Below are 19,898 nucleotides of genomic sequence, written 5' to 3' on the forward strand. Positions count from 1 at the left end.
CAGCGGAGAGGCGCGCCGTCCTCCGCCGCCCTGCCCGCCATGGGGTGCGAGCGCGGCGCCGCCCTGCTGCTCCTGCCCCTGGCCCTGCAGCTCTGCCCCGGCCGCGCCGCCCCCCCCGCACCCCGAGGTAAGGTGCACCCCCTCCCCGCCGACCCTCCTCCGCTGGGGCTGGCCAACTTTTGATGCCCCTCTTCCATTCCTAGACGGGTTGGGGGGTTGCGGCGCCCCGTCCCCTCCGCCGGGAGGGCAGGGAACGGGGCCGGGGGAGGCGCCCGCTCCGCAGGTGCGAAGGGAGGCGGGAGCGGGAGCTCCGGGAAATCGGTCCCGCAGCCCCCGGCTGTCACCTGCCCCGCCGGGTTCGCGGTGGGAACCGGAGGAGGTCGCGGTGTCGCTGCTCCATCAGCCACCACCCCCGCCTCCCCCTCAAATCGGCCAAAAAAGTGGCCTGGTTTTTATATGGGTGCTGGTGGGTGTACTGGGCGTCTGAAGAGCGCTTTTTGCAAGTGCCCGTAAATGAGAAGTGAATTGTTAAGCTATGGAAACTCGTCGGGAAAACCCTACTTCATAAAATGCATAAGAAAATGGGTACCTTCTAAATCCAGCATTGCTTGGGCAATATTTCGCACGTAGTAAGTGAGGCTGCTTCTGCAGCAGGCGTGAAGTGAGTGGTGCTGCTCTCCAGTAGCAGCCTGTGACTGGGACCAGCTCAGCCTCTGAGTGCAGCAGTTAATGTAACTTGGTGACACTCCAGGAGCCTTAGAGCTGCTCCGGGTTCTCTCTGCTTTTTTAACACTCTCCATTGTCTTTGGAAATCGTGTTTGACGCTTTAACCGGTTATTCCTTTGTAGAAGCAGATCTAAAAGGGAGCCGATCAGGTTAATTTAGCTGCATTTCCAAAAGCCGTTATTAATGTCCTTCTTGATATAAAAACATTTCAGAAAATTCTCATATTGAGAAGTAGGGTGTTGCCAAATTTTAAAGAATAGAGGCAGACTTCCAGCTTGTTAGAGATAGCGGCCAGTGAAAGACACCACTGTCAACATGTGAAATTTTCACTTTCTTACAGTCAGTAAGAAATCATTGCAGGGGGGCAGGGTTTCACTCCAGGTGTCTAAACCATCCTTAATTATCTTCAAAAGTGCTGAACAGCGGTGGAGCAGTGTTTAAATTTGTGGTTATTATGGTTAGCTGTGACCGGAGGAGAACCTTGGAGAGTCTCAGAAAGCTGGTGTGACATGGCAGGGGAATTAAGGGAAAGAAAGAGTCTTTTATTTTGAGCTCCATCCTCTGATGTGCCACTGGTTTCAGTCCTCTGAAGGTGCCTCCTCCTTTTACGGCTGCCTGTCGTGTCTTCTAGCTCCCATCTAAAGAGCCAGCCTTGATGTTTTGGGGCAGATGTCCAAAGAGTAGTTTGCCACTGTCTCAAGGTGTAGCTGATCCCTTGTCAGCATTTTCGTAGGAGAGCGAGCAGCTCCCTTCTCAAAACCACAGAAAGCAGGTGGGGGAGAGAACTGTTGGTGTGTGTGGGGAGTGGTCTCAGTTGAGCCCCGTGGGTGTGCAGACAGGCGCCGGTGCTCGGGGGCATGCCCGAGTCCTCGCTCTGGCTGCGGGGATTGGAACCAGCTGCTGGTGCCTCTCAGCTTCGGCCGTCCTTTTCTATACATTTGTTTTCAAGTCTGCCCTTCCAGGGGGAGGAATGAAAAGACGAGATTCTTCCGAAAATGAATTCTGAAATCCTTGTGATTTTTTTTTTTTTTTTTTGTTCCTTCCAAACAAACAATTGTCTGTGTAAGGTCTAAGAGCTGTCTCTCTCTGCCAGCTCTACTAAGAACATAAAATATGTTTTCATAACCCCATTGCTCTTCTGCTAGCCACTTCTGTTAGCATGTGTGTAACTTATGCTAAAGGATGGATCTGATCACGTACTGCATCTACATGGTGGTCAGTGAAGATATCCCAAGAGAGGGTTCAATAACATTATGTTGAAGGATCTGGTTGAGGCAACATGCTTTATGGAATGCAACTACCAAACCAATTTGAGCATTCATTTAAACGTGCAAATTTCAAAAACTTCAATAAATGTTTTCTATAAGGTTAGACAGAAGTTTGCCAATGTTTTGTCATTACTTTTATGAGATTTCTCTTGCATTTTTAAGTGTTTGACTCTAGCAGAGATTAATTAGTCTCACAGGAATTGATATAAAACCAGCTAATAGGCTTAGGAGGACTGGTCAAAATATATAGCTATACTTTGTGCTGTCAAATAGTTAAGTACTGTATTGTGGTGCTGTAGCTGAGAAGACTCAGCTGTATTTTATGAATGATTGTTTCCTGCAAAATGCTGTTGTACAGAGTTGTTAGTGGCATTTCAGTCTCTTGCTTGGGCAGTTGATTTGCTCTCAGTGTGCTAAATAAAATGCCCAGTTATTTCCTTTGCTGTCTGGGTCACTGGTTTCAGGGGGAGCAGCAGTTGTCTTGGGATGCTGTAAATCTGAACTGAATGGAAAAAAAAGTCCCTTGGCGAGGTCCATCTCAGATACTGTTGTCAAACAACTAAGAAAAACGTATTACAAGTACTTGCAAATCAAGGGCCTGATTCTTTTTGTACTGTGTCCTGAAAACTCTCAGTAGAGTCATTGGATTCTTGGACCCAGTACAAGTGCAGGCTTAAGGGATGATCTGTATTTCAATGGTTTAATGAGATGAAGGGAAAAATCTCTTAATTTTTCTTTTTTGGAAATGACATTAGTGTCTAGGTGAATGGATGCTCCAGGATGAGCCATGGAAGCAGCAGGAATCCAGGCCCTACCTAATATAAGGGAACAGGTTTTCCCACACAGCAGTGTGTAGGCCTGTGCTCCCATGTCATTGTCCTCTGGGCGTGCTTCAGTCTCCTCCTGCTTGTAGCATATGGAAACACTGGATCGGTAGGATGGCCCGTAGTCAAGGATCTCAGTTTTGAGGTCATGCTACTTAGAAAAGATTCATCTACAAAGGTTCACCGTTTTTTGGCCTGGGAAACTAAACTTAGTGGTACAACTGAGGGCTTGAATCAAGGTAAGGTACAGCATGCTCTCGTGTGCCATTGCTGCCTGCCTGGCGTTAGGGCTCTTCTCTGGTGCCAGCTCTAGAGTATTTTGCTGGGATGAGAGGGAAAATATGGCCCAGCTATGATAGGCCTATGGAGTGGCAGTGGTATACAATGGCTAAATATGCCCATATATTCAAATATCACCTGTGCATAGTCATTTATTAGACTTTATTGGAAGGATATAATAAATATTCTGCTTTAACAGCAGTGATGTGATATAGGAGATTATCAGGAAATCTAGTGGAATAGTTTATAGAGATTATAAACTATTCCACTAGATTTCCTGATAGAGTTTAGAGACATCATGGATTTAGGAAGATTTTGTTGTTTCAGTGCTGTAAGGGGGATAGCTGACATACGCACAAGTATAATGTTAGACTCTTTGCTGATGCATTGTGCAAAAATTAAAAGAAAAATTTGAAACAGCTTTCACTATGCCTTCAGGGTTATCTTTTTTTTTTGTCAGGCCTGTCTTTCTTTGTTATCCATGCCAGAAGGGAAAGATGAGTCTTATTTATATAATGTATCTTCTGAGAAATCAGTGAAGTGAGAAGGAGGTTATGAATATCATATTGCTTACCTGGCTTTTTAGCATTTTAGTTGGTGCCCTGCAAATGCCATCAAAATCGTTCTTAGGGTAGGTACACTGGAAATTTTTCTGAAAGTTTTGATATTGGATCCTCAGTCTGATTGAAATGTGAACATAAGCATCTCAATTTAAGAAAGCAGAAATAGTTTAAAAAAACTTTCTGTTGCGGTGCATTGTCAGAAAAGAAGAATTTTGGAGATCTATCTGAAAATATTTGAGTACCTCAATTTGAAGACTAGATATTTCTGTGCTAGTAATTTATCAATAATTCCTTTAAAAAAAAGAAAGTTGCCAAAAGGTGATCACTTGCAACAAATATATATATATTGATAGAATCATAGAATAATTTTGGTTGGAAGGGAACTTTAAAGATCTTCTAGTCCAATCCCCCTGCCATGGGCACTAGGATCAGGTTGCTTAATATGCCCCTGCCAATGTTAGGGGGGTTGGAGTAGATAATCTTTAAAGATTATCCTCATATTGTGAATTTTCTTGTTGTTTATTTTAGGAAGGACAACTTGGGTTCATTTTAAAGTATCCATATGGAAATAGCAAAGAGTCTACAATCTCCAATGGGTGGCTTCAGACTACATTCTTATTTGCTTATTATTATATTTAAATTGTTGAAATTTGCTTATTTTTCAGTTTTTGACCTTCTTCCATATTCCAACAAGAGAGTGGTAACAAACTTCTTGCAACAAGCACTTGGTGATCCTACGCTGAATGAAGTATACTTGCTCTCAACATTCAAACTGCAGCCAAAGAGCACAGCCACCATATTTGGCCTGTATTCGTCAGCTGACAACAGCAAGTATTTTGAATTTACAGTAATGGGACGGATGAACAAAGGTGAGTTGTTTGCAGTATGTTGGGGAAAAGGAATATTGAATCCATAGTTATTGGTGTGTCACAGATGGACGTTTAAAGCTGTGTGATTAACCTTTGTGCTTGAGTCATTCCTGTTACCTGCTATCACCCCTTAGAACCACTCCCCTCACAAGATAAAAGTGTTGGTAACATCCTCTGTCACTCCCCTTCTCTTTCCTTCCTCTCACTGCTCTCTCCTGGCCAGGGGAAGCTGACTGATAATCAGCTGGTATCTCCTCTCTGAGCAATGCTGAGAAAGGAGGGGGGAGAAAAATGGAGTATGGAGAAAGGAGTCAATTTGTTTTTCTTTTTTTCTTTTTCCCCTTGGGACAATCACTGGTTCTTGTTACTCAGGAATGTGAGGGACACACGCACATGCTGCCTCATGCATATGAAAGGCAGGTTCTTGTTCTGCTGACCCTGGAGGTTAGATGTGACTGTGCAAGACAAACATTCCTGGCACTTACAGGATCCTTTGGGTGAATTAAAGTGTTTGTTCTCCATCTATAAATCAATTAATTAGGAGTCAGAGTAGGAACTTCGGGAGACTTTTAGAAATTGAGAGCTTTCATTGCTCTTTAGGACAAATCTAGGATATATTGCCATTTTAAGTTTCAGTGAAAAATTATCAATTGATGTAAATTATTGTTGCTCCATTGACTTCACCACTGCTATGATAATTTGCTGCTGCAAGTGATGTAATTGGGCAGCTGAGTCCAATACAGTGAGAAACTCTACTGAGAAATTTCAGTTTATACATAGGAAAATTATTCTATATGCTGAAGAAAAGCACACCTCTTGCTTGGGAAATGTAGGGGAATGAGTTAGATAAAATATTGGTAGTTTGATCAGGTCTGCTAAAATCCTTCTGAGATTGGAAATAACAACTTTCTTGCTGTGTGTTTGTTGGGGGTGGGTAAGACATGGATACCTTGTCAGCAAGTGTCATACAGTTCCTAACACTGATTTACCTAATCATTAAATAAATGACCAATCACACATACAGCCTCTCTCCCTCTCACATGTACACAATTATGTGTGTAAATGGTATATAGGAATGCATATGTATACACACAAATATGTCTATATACATATGATTTTGAACACATCACATGTTTCTCTGGATCTTAAAGAACATCTGCGTGCCTGATGGTTACTGATATGCTTAACCTAACAGATTTAAGAGGCTTTCTGGTGGAAGGTTACATGGCTTCTTTTGGTTTGTCCTCGGTATGTTAGTGTTGTATTTGAGACGTGCCTGTGACAGGACGGTAGCCTATAGATAGGCAGCATGAAGAAACTTGTCCTCTCAGTGACCAGTGTTGAGTAGATGGGGGACACCTCCAACCTACCTGTGTAAAGGACCGGTCGAACAGAGGGAGGCTTTTTGCAGCAAGGCTGTTCCGTGGAGGTCTCTTTGCCTCCTTATTACTGTAGTGCACCTTGTTTGAGGCATATGGCAGCCTGCGAGTAGTAGGCAGTGTTTTCACGTGCGATCGCTCCGGAAGCGTCAAGCATCCCATATGGCTACTTCATGCAGTAAGTTAAACCGCATCCAGGAGATCGTCACGTGGGCTGAAAGCATGGAGTGTGGGGGCTGTTTGTCATCCTCTAGGGAACGGAGATCATCACTTAAGAGGTGAGCCAACGTTGGCGTCTTAGAAAAATGCAGGGTCTAAATATCTACCGCTTTGGAAGGGTGTGTATGTGCATAGTGCTTTCTCTGCGTGGTATTTCCACCCAAATCTGATCTAAGTTTCCCAAAGCAGTGCCACGTTTGAGAGCTGTGTTCCAAAGGGTTTGCTCATGTTCTGGTTTTGTTGTGGTATAGCTGATAGTAAAATATTTATGACATCTAAATGTTTTTAAAGCACAGATCTGCATTACTGAGTACCTGCTTAACTTGTTCTGGTTAGACCAATGTGCGTTTCAAAGGAAAATAGCATGCATGGGTTTCTTACCCTTTTTGAACTATTCCTGTATGGAACAAACGGCAGTAAGTGCATAGAAGTGATGTAACAGCAATTCTGTGAAGCAGTTCCTACAGACTGGCAAGATTAGTAGTTTCACTGAAAACCTTTTTCTTAAACAGGTGAGCCACTTACTCTCCTGAGTCAGTACAGAATATCCTAGCAGCAAACATGTAATGAGTTAAATCTTACGGCAGCAGAGGCTGTGGTCCAGCAAAATCTCCCTTCAAAAGCCTACTCTAGTTTACCAGATGGATATTTGGCTTTGGCTGAGGAAGGAATATTTGATATTCCTTCCAAGCCAGACTGCTCCTTGTCCTAAAACTATTCTGGCAGGGTCTGTTCTGGGCCCTGCCACCAACTCTTCTGGCTTTCTCTAGCTTACTGCTGCATTTGGTCACTCTGAATGCAGGGCCCAGATCCAAGGACCTTGCTTTCATATAACCAGGCGTGCATAATATTCACATAAGTAAAATGCCTGCAACGTACTCTGTCTTGCCAGGTCTTGGAGTTTGCCAAGAAATGCTACCTTTTAGCAAGTTGCTGGTGACCTCATGCACCTTTGCGGAAATCTCAGCTCTGGCAGTGTTTTGACATAGACAGCAGTGAAAACATTCCTGTTATTGATCACAGCTGCCGAGACTTAAGCACCAGTGTAGACTTTAAAGACAAAGACGTACTCTGCCTTGTTCATGCTGGTATAAATCTGGATTCTTTTAATCACTAGACTGAGCACTTAGAAAAATAGTGGGTAACGTGTACCCAGTAACTGAGAAGGTCATTCACAAACAGAGGTATCGCAGCATCAAAGAGGGTACGCTAGTAATGGAGAGATGGGAAGATAGTTTGTTAAATTAATAGAAGTGGGATGAGTTCAGTAGGTGTTACTGGCTCTGAAGCTAATAAGTTTTCCCCTCCACTATATCCACAATTTTTAATTGACGTCGTGTTAATGTAGGTGTTTCTTGAAGGTCAGAGTGTTTGTGAGCTCTCACTTGATGCAACAGTAGCAGCCCTCTCTGAACTTCAAACAGATGTTCACAGGATCCAGCACTTAACTGTTCAGGTGCCCAGTGTCTGTGCAGCTTGATTTCTCAATGCATGTAATTTATCATGAGGAAATAAGGGACATGAAGGTTGACTATCAGTGGGGCCTTTGCAACAAGGTCTATTTAACATTATAGAGTAGTTACACACCGTCTAGATGCACTTGGCTCATTGCTTCTGCAGATATGCATTCAGAGAGCCAGGGAGGGATTTTGTGGGGAGAATGAGCTCGCTGATCTAAGAGATTTAGCTTGCAGATCCTAGCTTGCAGATCTAATTTCCTTAGGAAAGAGACATTTTTTCAACGTTACACAGCATGTAAGAGTTCAGTTTGTCTGCTGTTGTGTTTTTTGATGGTGTATTTTACTTCATAAAATGAGAATTTGTTGTGTGAATTATCAGGTAGGTCATTCACTTAATGCCATAAAAAAGAGTTGAGAGGGAGCTTAGTCATTTTTAGGGGTGGAATATGTTTCTTCTGCATTATGCTTTGTTTTTACTTTTTGTTATGGAGAAATCCAGGTTATTGGCTTGGAATCATGCTTCCTTTGGTCACTAATGATCCATTTGGGTACACTGTCAGACCGCTTCACCAAACGCAATATGCATCACTGAAACTGATTTTTCTAGTTGTCCATTTTTGCTACAGAGTATTTCTAGGGCTCTCGGATACCTGCTTGCCCAAGTGCTGGGTTCAGGCTGTCAGCCTCACCTTTACCACTTGCATTTTAGCAGGCTGTCCCCTGTGGGGTGGCATTGGTGAAGCCAGTTAAGGCGGTCTGGACAACGCAGTGGAAAAGCACCGTGGAGGCAGCAACGCTTTACAAATAGGCAGTCACTCAAGAGTCCTGGAGTCCTGCTCTGAGAATCCATGTCCCATTTATTGTTACCATATATATATCTGTATATGGGACGCATTTAGCGAAAGCTGACATGTGGAAAAATACCAGAGCAATTGTAGATTTCCACAGGATCTTCCCTGATCAGCCTTGGGTTATCTGCTACCCTCTGACAGTCCTCCTGTGTGTTTTGTGCTAGTGGTGCTGCGCTACCTGAAGAGCGACGGGAGGCTGAACTCGGTGATCTTCAGCAACATCCAACTGGCTGATGGCAAACCCCACGCTGTCATCTTGTGGCTGAGTGGCCTGCAGCAGGAATCGAGCACCGTTGAGCTGTATCTGGACTGCCTGCAAGTAGGTGCCGTTCAGGACCTGCCCCGAGCATTCTCAGCCCTGTCTCAGAGGTCGGCAGCAGTAGAGTTGCGCACTTTCCAGGAGAAGCCACAGGTGAGTGGGAAAAACTGGGAGCAGGCTGAGCCTTTGGAGGGATCACCAAGGGGGTCCTCTTGATCACTGACTGAATCCAAGCCCTGCATAATGCTGCTTTGGTAATACTTGAGTATTAACTTGTGAAATAAATGTAAATAGAAGTTCCCTATGCAACAGGTGAAATCTTAGCTTTGTTGAACTCAGTGACAAGTTACATTGTCCCAAAGCAGTGTTTACCCGATGTGCAGATGCCAATATACAGAATAGAGGTATTATCTATTTAAATAATTTCTGCAGAGATGGGTGCTAGGTGGTAACCCACAAAGCTAGCACAACAGCCTAAAAACTCTTAAGAATATTTATACAGTTCAAAACACAGAAATACACACCCTTAATTATAATTATTGTTTAGTACCTTATCTTAGCAGTTTCTATTTATTAGTATAGTCTTGCTTTCATTTAAAGTTACATACAGGGTCCTTTAATTGATGTGTGCATGCTCCAGCACCATGGTGGGGGGTAGTCCAGTTCAGTCTCTAATTGAGCTGGTGGTTGTGGTCCACCATTGCCACCTTCACCTTTCCCCCGGTTACTGCAAATCTTTGTTGACATTATGCTTTATGCAGCAGCTGAATGGTTTTCAACTGGTTTTGATGCCTTCTGTGAGGGGATGTTCCCTGGTTATCAGCCTTCTGTTCTTCTTCAAGGGCATATTCATTAGCAAGGCATTTATTGCTTATACCAAGCGTCCAGTTTCACAGGGCCTTGTAACCTTTTTACAGCTCTATGCTCTACCTTCTAAAATATATTCTATCATTTTAAAAGTACATTCTATCTTCTTAAAGTACATCAGTTGTGCTATTCATTGTAAATCCAATTTTTACCTTACTAAAAAAAATATATTAAAAATTACTGCCTCCTTCACATGAGTCTAGGTGTTTCTTGGGGACTGGACTTTTTGCAAGGATGGATGCAGTAAGGGCAGCTCTTTGTCAGCTTCTTCCAGCTTGTCCAGTATGAGCAACACTTGGCTGTGTGTGGCTTTCCTCTTCATGGTAAGCCACATGGACTAAAAAGACAAAAGAAGGAGGGGACACTCACATGGTGCAAGGGTCAAACCCCCATCTGTTTTACTACAATAGCCAGGGATTGTCAGATCAGCAGTCCAAGGTAAACAATATCTTCCACAAGCATCTTCCATCATCATTAACACGAAATATGCATTAGAAGGTTCAAAGGTCTTCTGCCCCCAAGGTTGCCCCCTTGCTTTGTTTCATTGCAGGCTTGAAAATGAGTCCGTTTATATGGAGAATGACTAGGGTGCCCACATTCCTGACATGAATGTAAACCTGTTCAGGGGAGGGCGTGAGGAAAGTCTGATTTGGATTTATTTCAACAACAGCAAAAAAGTCATTCTTATATGCCACAGATATAAAAATATGTTAATTTCCTGGTATGTGAGATCATATGTCAAAATAAAACCACAGGTATGTGAAAATCTGCAAGGCAAAGATTAGGGATTTTATTACAGTTCAGATGCTGATGGGTGGTCCTGAAGGGGATGGTGCAGGAGCCCTGCAGGCTTAAGAAATGGACAACCTCTCTAAAAAATTAATTTACTTTGCCTGGTATTCTATACTTTTCCATTGTTGTACCAGAACTGTGAGCTCTTTGGTTGTATTTTTCCTTGTGAGTCCAGGATACGCTGGATGAGCTGAAGCTGGTAACTGGAGGAACACTTGCCCAAGTGGGGAACCTGCAGGATTGTTTTCTTCAGCAAATTGAACCTATTCCTCACTATGCTGGTAAGGCCTGCAACTAGGAATTAAAATTGTTCCTTAGGATATCGGTGCAAAAAAGATAATGTTATGAATATTAAAAATGTGGAGAAGTAATACAAGTAAAAACAAGTAATAATAATTGTTTGACTGAATTTACAGCCATGATAATTTCCTGTAAATGTTTTAGATCAGTTTGAAGAGAAAACAGTCACTCCTACTGGTAATAAAGCAATGAGTTGTTGTCCTAGAGAAGGAGTCTGTGGTGATTAAAAGAGGCTTTTTAGCCTACTTTGGAAGACAAACTTCTGTGATCGTGATCTGTTTGTGTCAGCTTAGTAATATTTTAAGTATTCCTGTTGCAGACAGGAAGTAGTCCTAGATGTGATACATTGCTACTAGCTTTATGAAAATAGGTAGATGGATAGGGTACCAAGACCTATCGTTGTACTTAACCACATGGCCAGTATTCATCTTTTGTTGATCACAGGAGCACTCAGAGAGGGGAGGGACAAGGCACGAAGAAGGACACAGGAGGCTGCAGAGCATGTTGGTGCTACAGCTAGAGGCTGAGGGTCTGCACAGGAAAAGCCATTGCAAGGCAGTCACTAGTCCTGCTGCAAATTAGCCGAGGCTTTTGTCACCTGCTGGACTGGAAATATGCTCCGAAACCAGTTCATTTTCTGCCTGTGCTAAGCATTGTGGAGACAGAGCGGGGAACAGGGAGGAAAGAAAGGAGCTGAGGTTACTGGGATTCCCACAGGTCTCCAGGGGTGGGGTGCAGTCCCCTGTGATGGGTGAGGGTGCTCTCTAGCATGTCAACACAGCAAACCTGGGATAGACTGACACATCTGTACCCCTTCTTAGTCCCTGTCAATCTGCCTTTCTGCTGCAAGTGTGAGGGGAAAAAAATAGGTTCAAACTGTGCATGCAATATGTTAATATTATTTGGGGGAGGGAAGCGAGTATAAGATTTGAAATAGGATCCATGAGAAGTTGTTTCTCTAACACCCTTTCCTGTCCCCCTGTCAAACAGCATTGCTACTTTTGATTCGAATAGAGACAAGATACACAGATTTTGTATGAGAGCATCCTGGGTACGTGAATGCAGGCATCAGTGATGTGCACTGATAACAGAGTCTGTTTTGCCTTTTAGCTAGGTGAATTCTCAGTGGAATCCTTCAAGTGGAATTAGTATTGTATTAATAATAAAAAAACAACTCACATGAACATATTCAAAGCCTACATAGTAAAATCCTCCAAAGGAAAAGGTGCAAATGTTCCAATAGCAATATTAACTCAGCTGCCTTGCATTTTATATATGCTTCATGATGGCCTTTTAGAGGAGCAATGTATCAGGTAACCACACTTTTGCCTTTAGCCAGACAAAGATGGAATGCAAACACTTAGCTGTATAGGGCTGTGAGACCTGTGTATCTAGGTAAAAGCATGTGCTTTCATATTAATGAGAAAATCCTTGGGAGAGCTTTAGGCCTAATTAACTGTATGTGGCTTTGACTTTGTGCCTGGTCATTGCTTACTGCTGTGGCAGAAGCATTCCTTCTGAATTCAGTCTGTGAGGCTGAGACACCTGAGCAGTGTAGATGAGAATATGATGGTCAGACAGAGGTCGAACATGTGCATTTGGAGCTTACTGTATGGGTAGGAAAATACGGTGTAAAATGCACTGGGTCTGGTAGGTTAGATTAGTATGCTGCATGTAATATTAACACAAAATCATACAGGTCAGAAGAGATCTTTGAAGGTTGTCTAGTTCCTGTAGGGTCCCTGAACCTGGCATAGTTTAAAAAAAAAAAAAAGCTACATTGCGCTAGACCAAAGGTTCTCTTAACCTATATACTGTTAGAGACAGTGTGCCAATACAGACCCAAAGGCAAGACTGGAATTATGGTGTGGTTTTCCCTAAATACTTTACTACTCTCCAGCAGCTCATGGTGTACAGAGCTCTTTACTTGGAGGTGGAGTTTTCATGTTTTGTACTCAATATATGTTTCCTTCGATTAATCTGTCTAGTCAGTTTTGAATGCATGACTGAGAATGTCTCCTGGCAAGAAATCCATCATATGTCTGAGTAGATATCTCCTTCTGTTTACTTTGACCCTGCCTCTTCATAATTCCGCATGCAACTTGTATATGCAGCTTCCTTGGTGGAGGATTATAGGCTTCCAGGAAACTGTTCTCTTGTCAACCATCATCCATACTTTAATAATGGCTGGATCTCTAGACAAGTAACCACAATCTCTTTGAATGATGCTTGAGGACTCTGACTTTGCTGGATGGGGGAAGGTGGGGTGCTTAAGCGAGTACTAGAAGAAGTATCTATGAGGCCTTTTCATGGTGGCCTGCAGTTACACAAGCTAGTGTTTCTGCTTTGCCCTGCCTGGGCGAATTAGCTGTGCAATGAAGTTGGTTGCCTGCTCTAAATCGAAGGACCTGAGCTGGACAGGTTGTCTAAGGAAGTTGTGGATGCCCCATCATTAGAAGTGTTCAATGTCAGGTTCGATGGGGCTTTGAGCAACCTGACCTAATGAAAGATGTTCCTGCCATGGCAAGGGGCTTGGACTAGCTGATCTTCAAAGGTCTCTTCCAACTCAAACCATGCTGATTCCATAGTGCAAGATCCTGGAAAGAGAAAGACAGGGTAGCTCCCTGATATGACCTCAGGCTTGCAGAGAATAAGCGTGTCAAGTGACATCAGTGCCCCGTTGGACAGTAATTCTTGAAATCTGTCTCTGATTAGTTCTGTGAAAGCCATTCTGTTGCTCAGGTTGTTACTGACTCAGTGTATAGGCCTAGGCATAAGCTGAACTGGCGACATGACTAAGTAGGTGGGGTACAGGTAAGACTAACTGCATGGTATGACCAGATAACTCTGTAGCTTCGGGCTGTACCTTTTGCTTACTCTGCTCCCTCCTGGGAAAAGCCAGCCCATAGTATACTGTGGACCAACAGCTCCCTGAAAAGCCTCTCTGATCTCTTACAGATCACCAGTCATTCTGCTGCAGGTAGGGCCTACGGTAGGACTTGGCTTTAAATGGAAGAGGGAAAAAAAAACCAACTACAGGAAGTCATCTGTTTAAGCTCTGCTGTTTGAATTTGCAAACAGGACATGTAGTTCATAGTGGTTTAAACTGTTTAGTCCACCTTAAAGTTTCACAGTCTGCAAAACTTAACTGTACAGAATAGATCTGGTTTTGATTTAGATGCCAGCCAACAAACAGCATCTGAAATCTTCAGAATTTTTTGCAGATCTCAATCAATAATGCCTAAAGCATTCTTTGTTTAAAAAAAAAAACAAGCAAAACAAGAACAGACGCCAGGATTTGTCCCAACAGCCTGCGTGCCAAGTTCCACTATGGGATTCTGAAATACCCATAATATTAAGTCCTGTTGTCTCCTTTCCAAATAAAAATAAGACAAGGTTGAGACTAGAACAGAGATGGGTTCTGGAACAGGTGGTTCCCGAGTCTTTAAACTTGTTTGGTGTTTTGATGAGAAAATCTGAAATGAAGAAAACATAGTATATGAGGAGTTGGATGATTCCCACTAGAATGTTTGGAAACAGTTAGACATGCTTTGAAGTACAAAACAATGAGGTAAACATTAAGAAAAGCATTCTTCATATAAGCTTTCAATACTTGCAAAAGTAATACATGAAAAAACCTCCCTGAAGCCACTAGGCACAATATCAAAATATCCTGCCTGCTTAGAACGTAAAAGAGCATATATTTGTGAAATTTGTTTTGACATAGAGACTTAGACAAGTAAACAAATAGCTGCTGGAGAGAGCTACAAACTCGGAAGCGAGCTACAAACAGAAACTGTTTGTGCAAGACAGGCTCTCTGCTTCTCCTCTGTCAATAGGTCAAAACTAATGTTTCATTTAACAGATAAAGACTATAATGTGAAGATCTTGGGTCAGTTCTGGTCCTTCCCTACGGCTCATTACAGATGTAACTTTTGGTCTTCTCTTAGAGGTCTTTAGTTTGTTACTTGGTATAGAGAACTGGCTTTGGTGCGAGTTCATAGCATGTTGAGTAGATGTTTTGTGAGTTCATACAAATTCTGCACACTTAGAAGCATATACAACCATGAAGCTTGTGTACAGCTGTCTTTTGGAAGAAAAGCCAAATGACTATTGTGGGTATTAAAAGCACTGTTTTGGTCAGAGCAGGCCATCTTGATGCATGGTCGGAGCTGCACAGTGAGCTTGCTTAGAAAGCTGGGTAGCTTCACTTTGAAAAGTGTGCAGGAATCAGTTGTGGTGACATGGAATAAACTTATGGAGGGTGACTTCCCAGTGTATGCACAGATACTTCATGTCCCTGCCTTTCCCTCCTGTCTGAAGTGGTATATCACAAAGTCCAGTCATAAAATCCTAAGGTTTCACTTAGGGTTGCTGGTCTCAGGCTTGGTGGTAACCAGTGATGCTGGTGGCATTAGTTGTCAGTGTTGTTAGGCCTAAGTAGAGAACCTTGACACTGAAATAACGGTAGAAAAATCACACTCTGTGGAGAGGTTTCTCCTTTGCCTTTTTCTGTGCTATGTGGTGGAGTTCAGTTCAGGAAAGCCTTGAGTTCATGCAAGCCACTTTATAAAAATTTGGAGCTAGATACTGTGTTTGCTGTAAGGATTCCTACAGAGTTTAAGTAGCAGTAATGTCTGTCTTCCTCAGCACTTCATGGTGTTTCCATCTTGTAGATCAGAAAATATTATGGCAAATTAAGGAAAGTTATGTGCATTGTACAGTCTTTTTCATTTCTGTTTCCCTGCAGGTGATTTTAATAGGCAGCTGATGGGTCAGATGATGCAGATGAACCAAATACTTGGAGATGTGAAAGATCTTCTCAGACAACAGGTACCGTAAAAAGACTTCACCATGAAGTATCTGGAGTTTGCCACTTTTGATAGTCAGTATAGAATTCACATAAGCAATAAATTCCTGTGTAGAGTTCATTGCCTCAGAGGCATGACGCAGTGGAGAAGAAATAACCATATAGGTCCTGTTACTCTGTGGTTTCTATGGAGGGTCATTGAATGTGGGAGTGTAGGGGACTTGCTTATTCAGATATAAAAAAATCTAGTGTCTTTAGTGGAGAGGAACTAGAGTAGCCACCCTAGCCCACTGTGGTAGAGGGAGGTCTGTTACACAGGACTGAAATTGCATTTGTTCCACTTGCTGGTGGGTGTCAGAATGGGAATTGCTGGTGAAGCATGTCATTCTTAAAAATGCTGTTGGTGAAGGCTGAACTGAGGTACAACATTATCACTGTTCTTAATTTTATGGAGTACAAAGTGGATCTCATTTCAAGATAGGGTACCTAAGTTGCATGATTTGAGTGGCATCTTGGGGGAAAAATTATAATGATTTTTCTGGCAGCCAGGTGCAAACTGGAGCTGTCTGTATCCAAATAATGTTTATTTTCTATAACCTCAAGGTCAAAGAAACAACTTTTCTGAGAAATACCATAGCTGAGTGCCAAGCATGTGGTAAGTATCCCTGTTATTGCCTGTAAAAGGCAGCCAGATGAGATGTACAGTTGTTTTAAAGCTAATATTGATTGCATCAGCTTTATGTGGCTTCTAAGAAGTACTTTTTAAAAAAATATTGTCCAAAGATTCTACATGTATTGGACACAAATTTAAAATAGATTTTCATTAGAGAGAAAGCTTTCAGCTTCCATAGACCTGACAATCACCTACTGGAGGATAAAACCCTGCTAAACGAAGCAGTACCACTCATTCTGTACTGTCGGTTCTCTCTCTGCCACAAAGCTGTGCCACATGTTCCTGGGGAGAGAGACGTTGCATGCCAGATGTCTCATGAGCAATCTTAGTAGAAGGACAAGGCAGGAATCGTGTTCTGCTCTAGCTGGTTTTGTCAGCCTGAGGAAGATCCTGTGCAGTCAACCTGAAAGCTGCCTGGTTCCGAGTAAGCTGTCGTTGGTTAACAGCAGTAAGACCAAAATGTAGTCTCCATTTTTTCACTAAATGAAAGAAATAAGTGCTCTTTCCCAAATGCCACTGCATGGCTGTCCTACACAACTGACAGTCAGGACGCACATGCACTCAGTATAAAACCTTAAACTCATCAGGCCTTCCAGTTCATTTCTTCTCCCAGTCTGTCAGCCTCAGCAAAACTCAGGTTGAGCTCCAGCCAGCTTAACCTTTATTTGTAAGTGCCAAAGAAAAAGCCTTTAAATCCTGCAGTGCTAAGGTTCATCACCTGCCTGAGTCTTGGAAAAACCTTGCTTTTCCTCAGGGCTGGTCTCTGTGCACCTAGTCCAGTGTACCTGCATGTCCTGCTGCATGTTCATGGGCTGCCGCCTGCTGCTGCTTTATTCCTCTTATTTGTAGCCTGGCAGATAAGCTCTTGTGAAACCATGGCACTGTTGTTTTTACAAAGTGGTAATGTTGCTGCTTTAGCCGAAGAAATGTTTTGTACCATCATGCTTGACTGCCTTGGGCCATCCGAGTTGACTGGCCTTCAGAGCTTATTCTCCTGGCCAGCAGCAGATCTATGCTGGGACTAACCTCACAGGAGGGCTCCCAAGCGTAGCCAGGAGGAGCACGTGGGCCTAACAAAACAGCCTTAATTTCCCCTGTCTGGGGACACAGGGAGCTGCTGGGCCGTTCCCAGCATGAAGCCTCTCCAGCCACAGCACAGCTGGTAGCAGCGTGGCGCAGAAGCACGAAGCCCCTGCTGCGCAGCCTCTTGGGGACCTCTTCAGAGCGCTTGCCAGCTGAAAGCTGTGATGGATGTTTCTTTCAATTGCTGAAACTGTTGTTCTTTTTGCATTTAAGGTTTGGGAACTGTGAATTTTCCAACTCAGCTGCCTAGACGCAGTAAACCCAAATGTGAAGTTAATTCCTGCTTCAGGGGAGTCAGGTGTGTGGAGACAGCAGAGGGATTTCAGTGCGGCCCCTGCCCTGAAGGGCTCACGGGAAATGGAGTTACCTGCTCAGATATCGATGAGGTAAAATAGTGACTTTCATTGAATTGAGAAAAGGAGGAAAAAAAAAAAAAAGCCCACTAAAAAGCAACTGTTTTATGCATATCAATGGGTTGCTGATGCTTGCTGTCTTCAGCATTTGCTGACTGCTTGCAAAGTGAATATTAATTCATTCTGAGTTGATTCTGCCTCCCTATTTTGCTGTTGCTGCAACTTTATGGAGATTATATGTATGAAAACTTGAAATACCCTGGCGAGTTGAGAAGTCACTTAAAGGAGTTCAGTGTTTGAAAAAAATAATAAAATAAAACCAAAACCAGCTTTTGATGTATTGTTTCTATTCCCCAAGAAGATGCAGTAGCTTCTGTTACAGGCAGAACTGTAGAAGCATTTCTTGTCAGTATGAGCTTTGTTTGTTTAAACTGTAGTGCTCCTGAACCGGCCTTGGAGACCAAAGTCTTCTCTTCAACCCAAACTGCAAGCCGTATTTTTGGCCTTACCTTTAAAGTCTATGAAAGAAAAGAAACATTCATTGTTATTGTTCCTTCTGCTTCTTTATGGTTGTGGTGAAAGCTGGTAATGTTGACTTAAATCTATTTTTTTTTCTTGTGGTATGTGTTAGAAATTCAGAGCTTGCTTGTATTGAGGACTGAGTTAATAAATTTACAATATCTTAAACAATTAAAACCTGTGTTAATTGGAATGTGACACTTTCTCAGAACACAAACAACAAAACCACTTAGAGCTTCACTGCATTTTTTCTGTGTGATTATTTTTGCCATTACTCTCTAGTGGTTTTCGTGGAAAAGAACCTGGATGTAGTAGACCAGGGAACCAAAAGGATTAGGTCTTTAACTGTGCCTGTGAATAACACAGTACTACAAATGTACCTGCCCAATGATGTAAAACAGCAAAAGCAATTCCTTTTTTTTCCCTCCTTAGCCAACAAGAGATGTGCTTTGACTGCTCCTTTGGTTTACTCCCTCCTGTAGGCCATCAGCAGAGAGGATGCAATGTGCCCAATTTGTGTCTGTCTAAAAACACTGGGAAGAGAAAGTGGGTTGAGTGTGGCAGTTTCCCGAGTTGTAGGCGATGTCTTTTGTTTTGCCTCACATGGCGTGGACTGTGTCTGCTGCAACAGAAGGCGCAAGAAATGGAGATGAAGCTCTAAAATGTGAATGCAAGAGGTGAAGCTGAGACAGCTGTGGTGTGAGTTTTGTGCCACAGACAACCGTGGTGAGAGACTCGAGCCAGCCTAGGTGGAGCCCACCAGTACAGATGGGTTCCACCTCCTGAGCCATACCCAAACTGAGGCAAAGTGTGGCAATAATTCCTCCCTGCCGTTGTGAGGGTTGGAGCAACTCTACAGCAGCGGTGGTGGGAAAGCGGTGGTGTAGCAGCCCAGCATTAATGTGGTTTTCTGTGAGCTATCAGGCTCTGCCAATGGAGATTGACGTGCCTTCATTTTCCTGCCACTGCTCCACGTGGCAGACCTCATCTCATATTAGAAACAGCGAGAAGATTTTGCCAAAATGGTGCCACAGAGTGTAGTCTTGCTTGTATGAGGTCTTTATGTAGACACTACTACTAAAATGCCACCTAGTCTGGTGCAGTTTGCTTCACCAGTAAATATCACCGTTAACAGATGAATTTTCACTTACGCAGGGGGAAAAAGGAGATAATAAATGGCAATAACTTTTCATTGTCCAGTAAGAGGGGATGTGTCATATTATCTGTTTTCCTGAGTTAGTTGAAAGTAAGAAGGAAAGTAATTTTTTTTTTTTTTCAAAAGCTCTTTAGGAATCTGTTCTGGGAGAGTACGTTTCTACTGACTGAACTATTTCTATACTTCCTAATCACTGGCATTGAAAAAGACGTTCATGTACAAATTCTGATAAAAGGCAAATCTAGAAGCTTCCTCACTAAGGTGCCATCGTCTTTTCTGAGGTGGTTAGCATCTCTGCAATATGCTTGCTCCTATATTGTTACCAGTTTGAAGACATTACATTGATACGCTGATGCCCTGTACCTTGGGAACTGCAGCTCTGTTCCGTCTACAGTGTACTTTGAGTGCCCTCTGCTGCCTATAGTAAAAAACCCACAGCAAATAAGGAGCAGAAAATGTCTGTCCTAGGTTTTACGTTTTCCTTAGGCTAGTTGTGGACCTACTTCTGACAAATCTCTCCATCAAACACGTTTTGATATTAAACGTGCCTTTTCTTTCTCCCTTGTGTGTATGTTTGGTTACAAGTGGTATGTTTGTTGTAGGTGGATATCTTCTGCCTTGTTCACCCTCCATCTTGCAGATGTTTTT

The 19,898-nt window shown here is 42.9% G+C and overlaps 1 protein-coding gene across 3 annotated transcripts in view; it reads left to right on the top strand.

Annotated features, from left to right (window-relative positions):
* THBS4 (thrombospondin 4) overlaps nucleotides 1-19,898 on the top strand; it is a 44,341-nt gene that overhangs the window by 5,216 nt on the left and 19,227 nt on the right. For 2 of the 3 annotated variants that reach the window (XM_014965008.1, XM_014965009.1), the window contains exons 2-7: nucleotides 4,326-4,529; nucleotides 8,603-8,850; nucleotides 10,532-10,637; nucleotides 15,407-15,489; nucleotides 16,070-16,121; nucleotides 17,436-17,608. In XM_014965008.1, coding sequence (XP_014820494.1) covers nucleotides 4,511-4,529; nucleotides 8,603-8,850; nucleotides 10,532-10,637; nucleotides 15,407-15,489; nucleotides 16,070-16,121; nucleotides 17,436-17,608 — 681 coding nt within the window. In that variant the 5' untranslated portion in view covers nucleotides 4,326-4,510. Of the gene's footprint in view, nucleotides 1-6; nucleotides 128-4,325; nucleotides 4,530-8,602; nucleotides 8,851-10,531; nucleotides 10,638-15,406; nucleotides 15,490-16,069; nucleotides 16,122-17,435; nucleotides 17,609-19,898 lie in introns of those variants that run through there. The other variant, XM_014965007.1, reaches the window with a different exon arrangement.

This window comes from Calidris pugnax, unplaced genomic scaffold (assembly GCF_001431845.1).
Source record: "Calidris pugnax isolate Ruff unplaced genomic scaffold, ASM143184v1 scaffold273, whole genome shotgun sequence".
Lineage (NCBI taxonomy): Eukaryota > Metazoa > Chordata > Aves > Charadriiformes > Scolopacidae > Calidris > Calidris pugnax.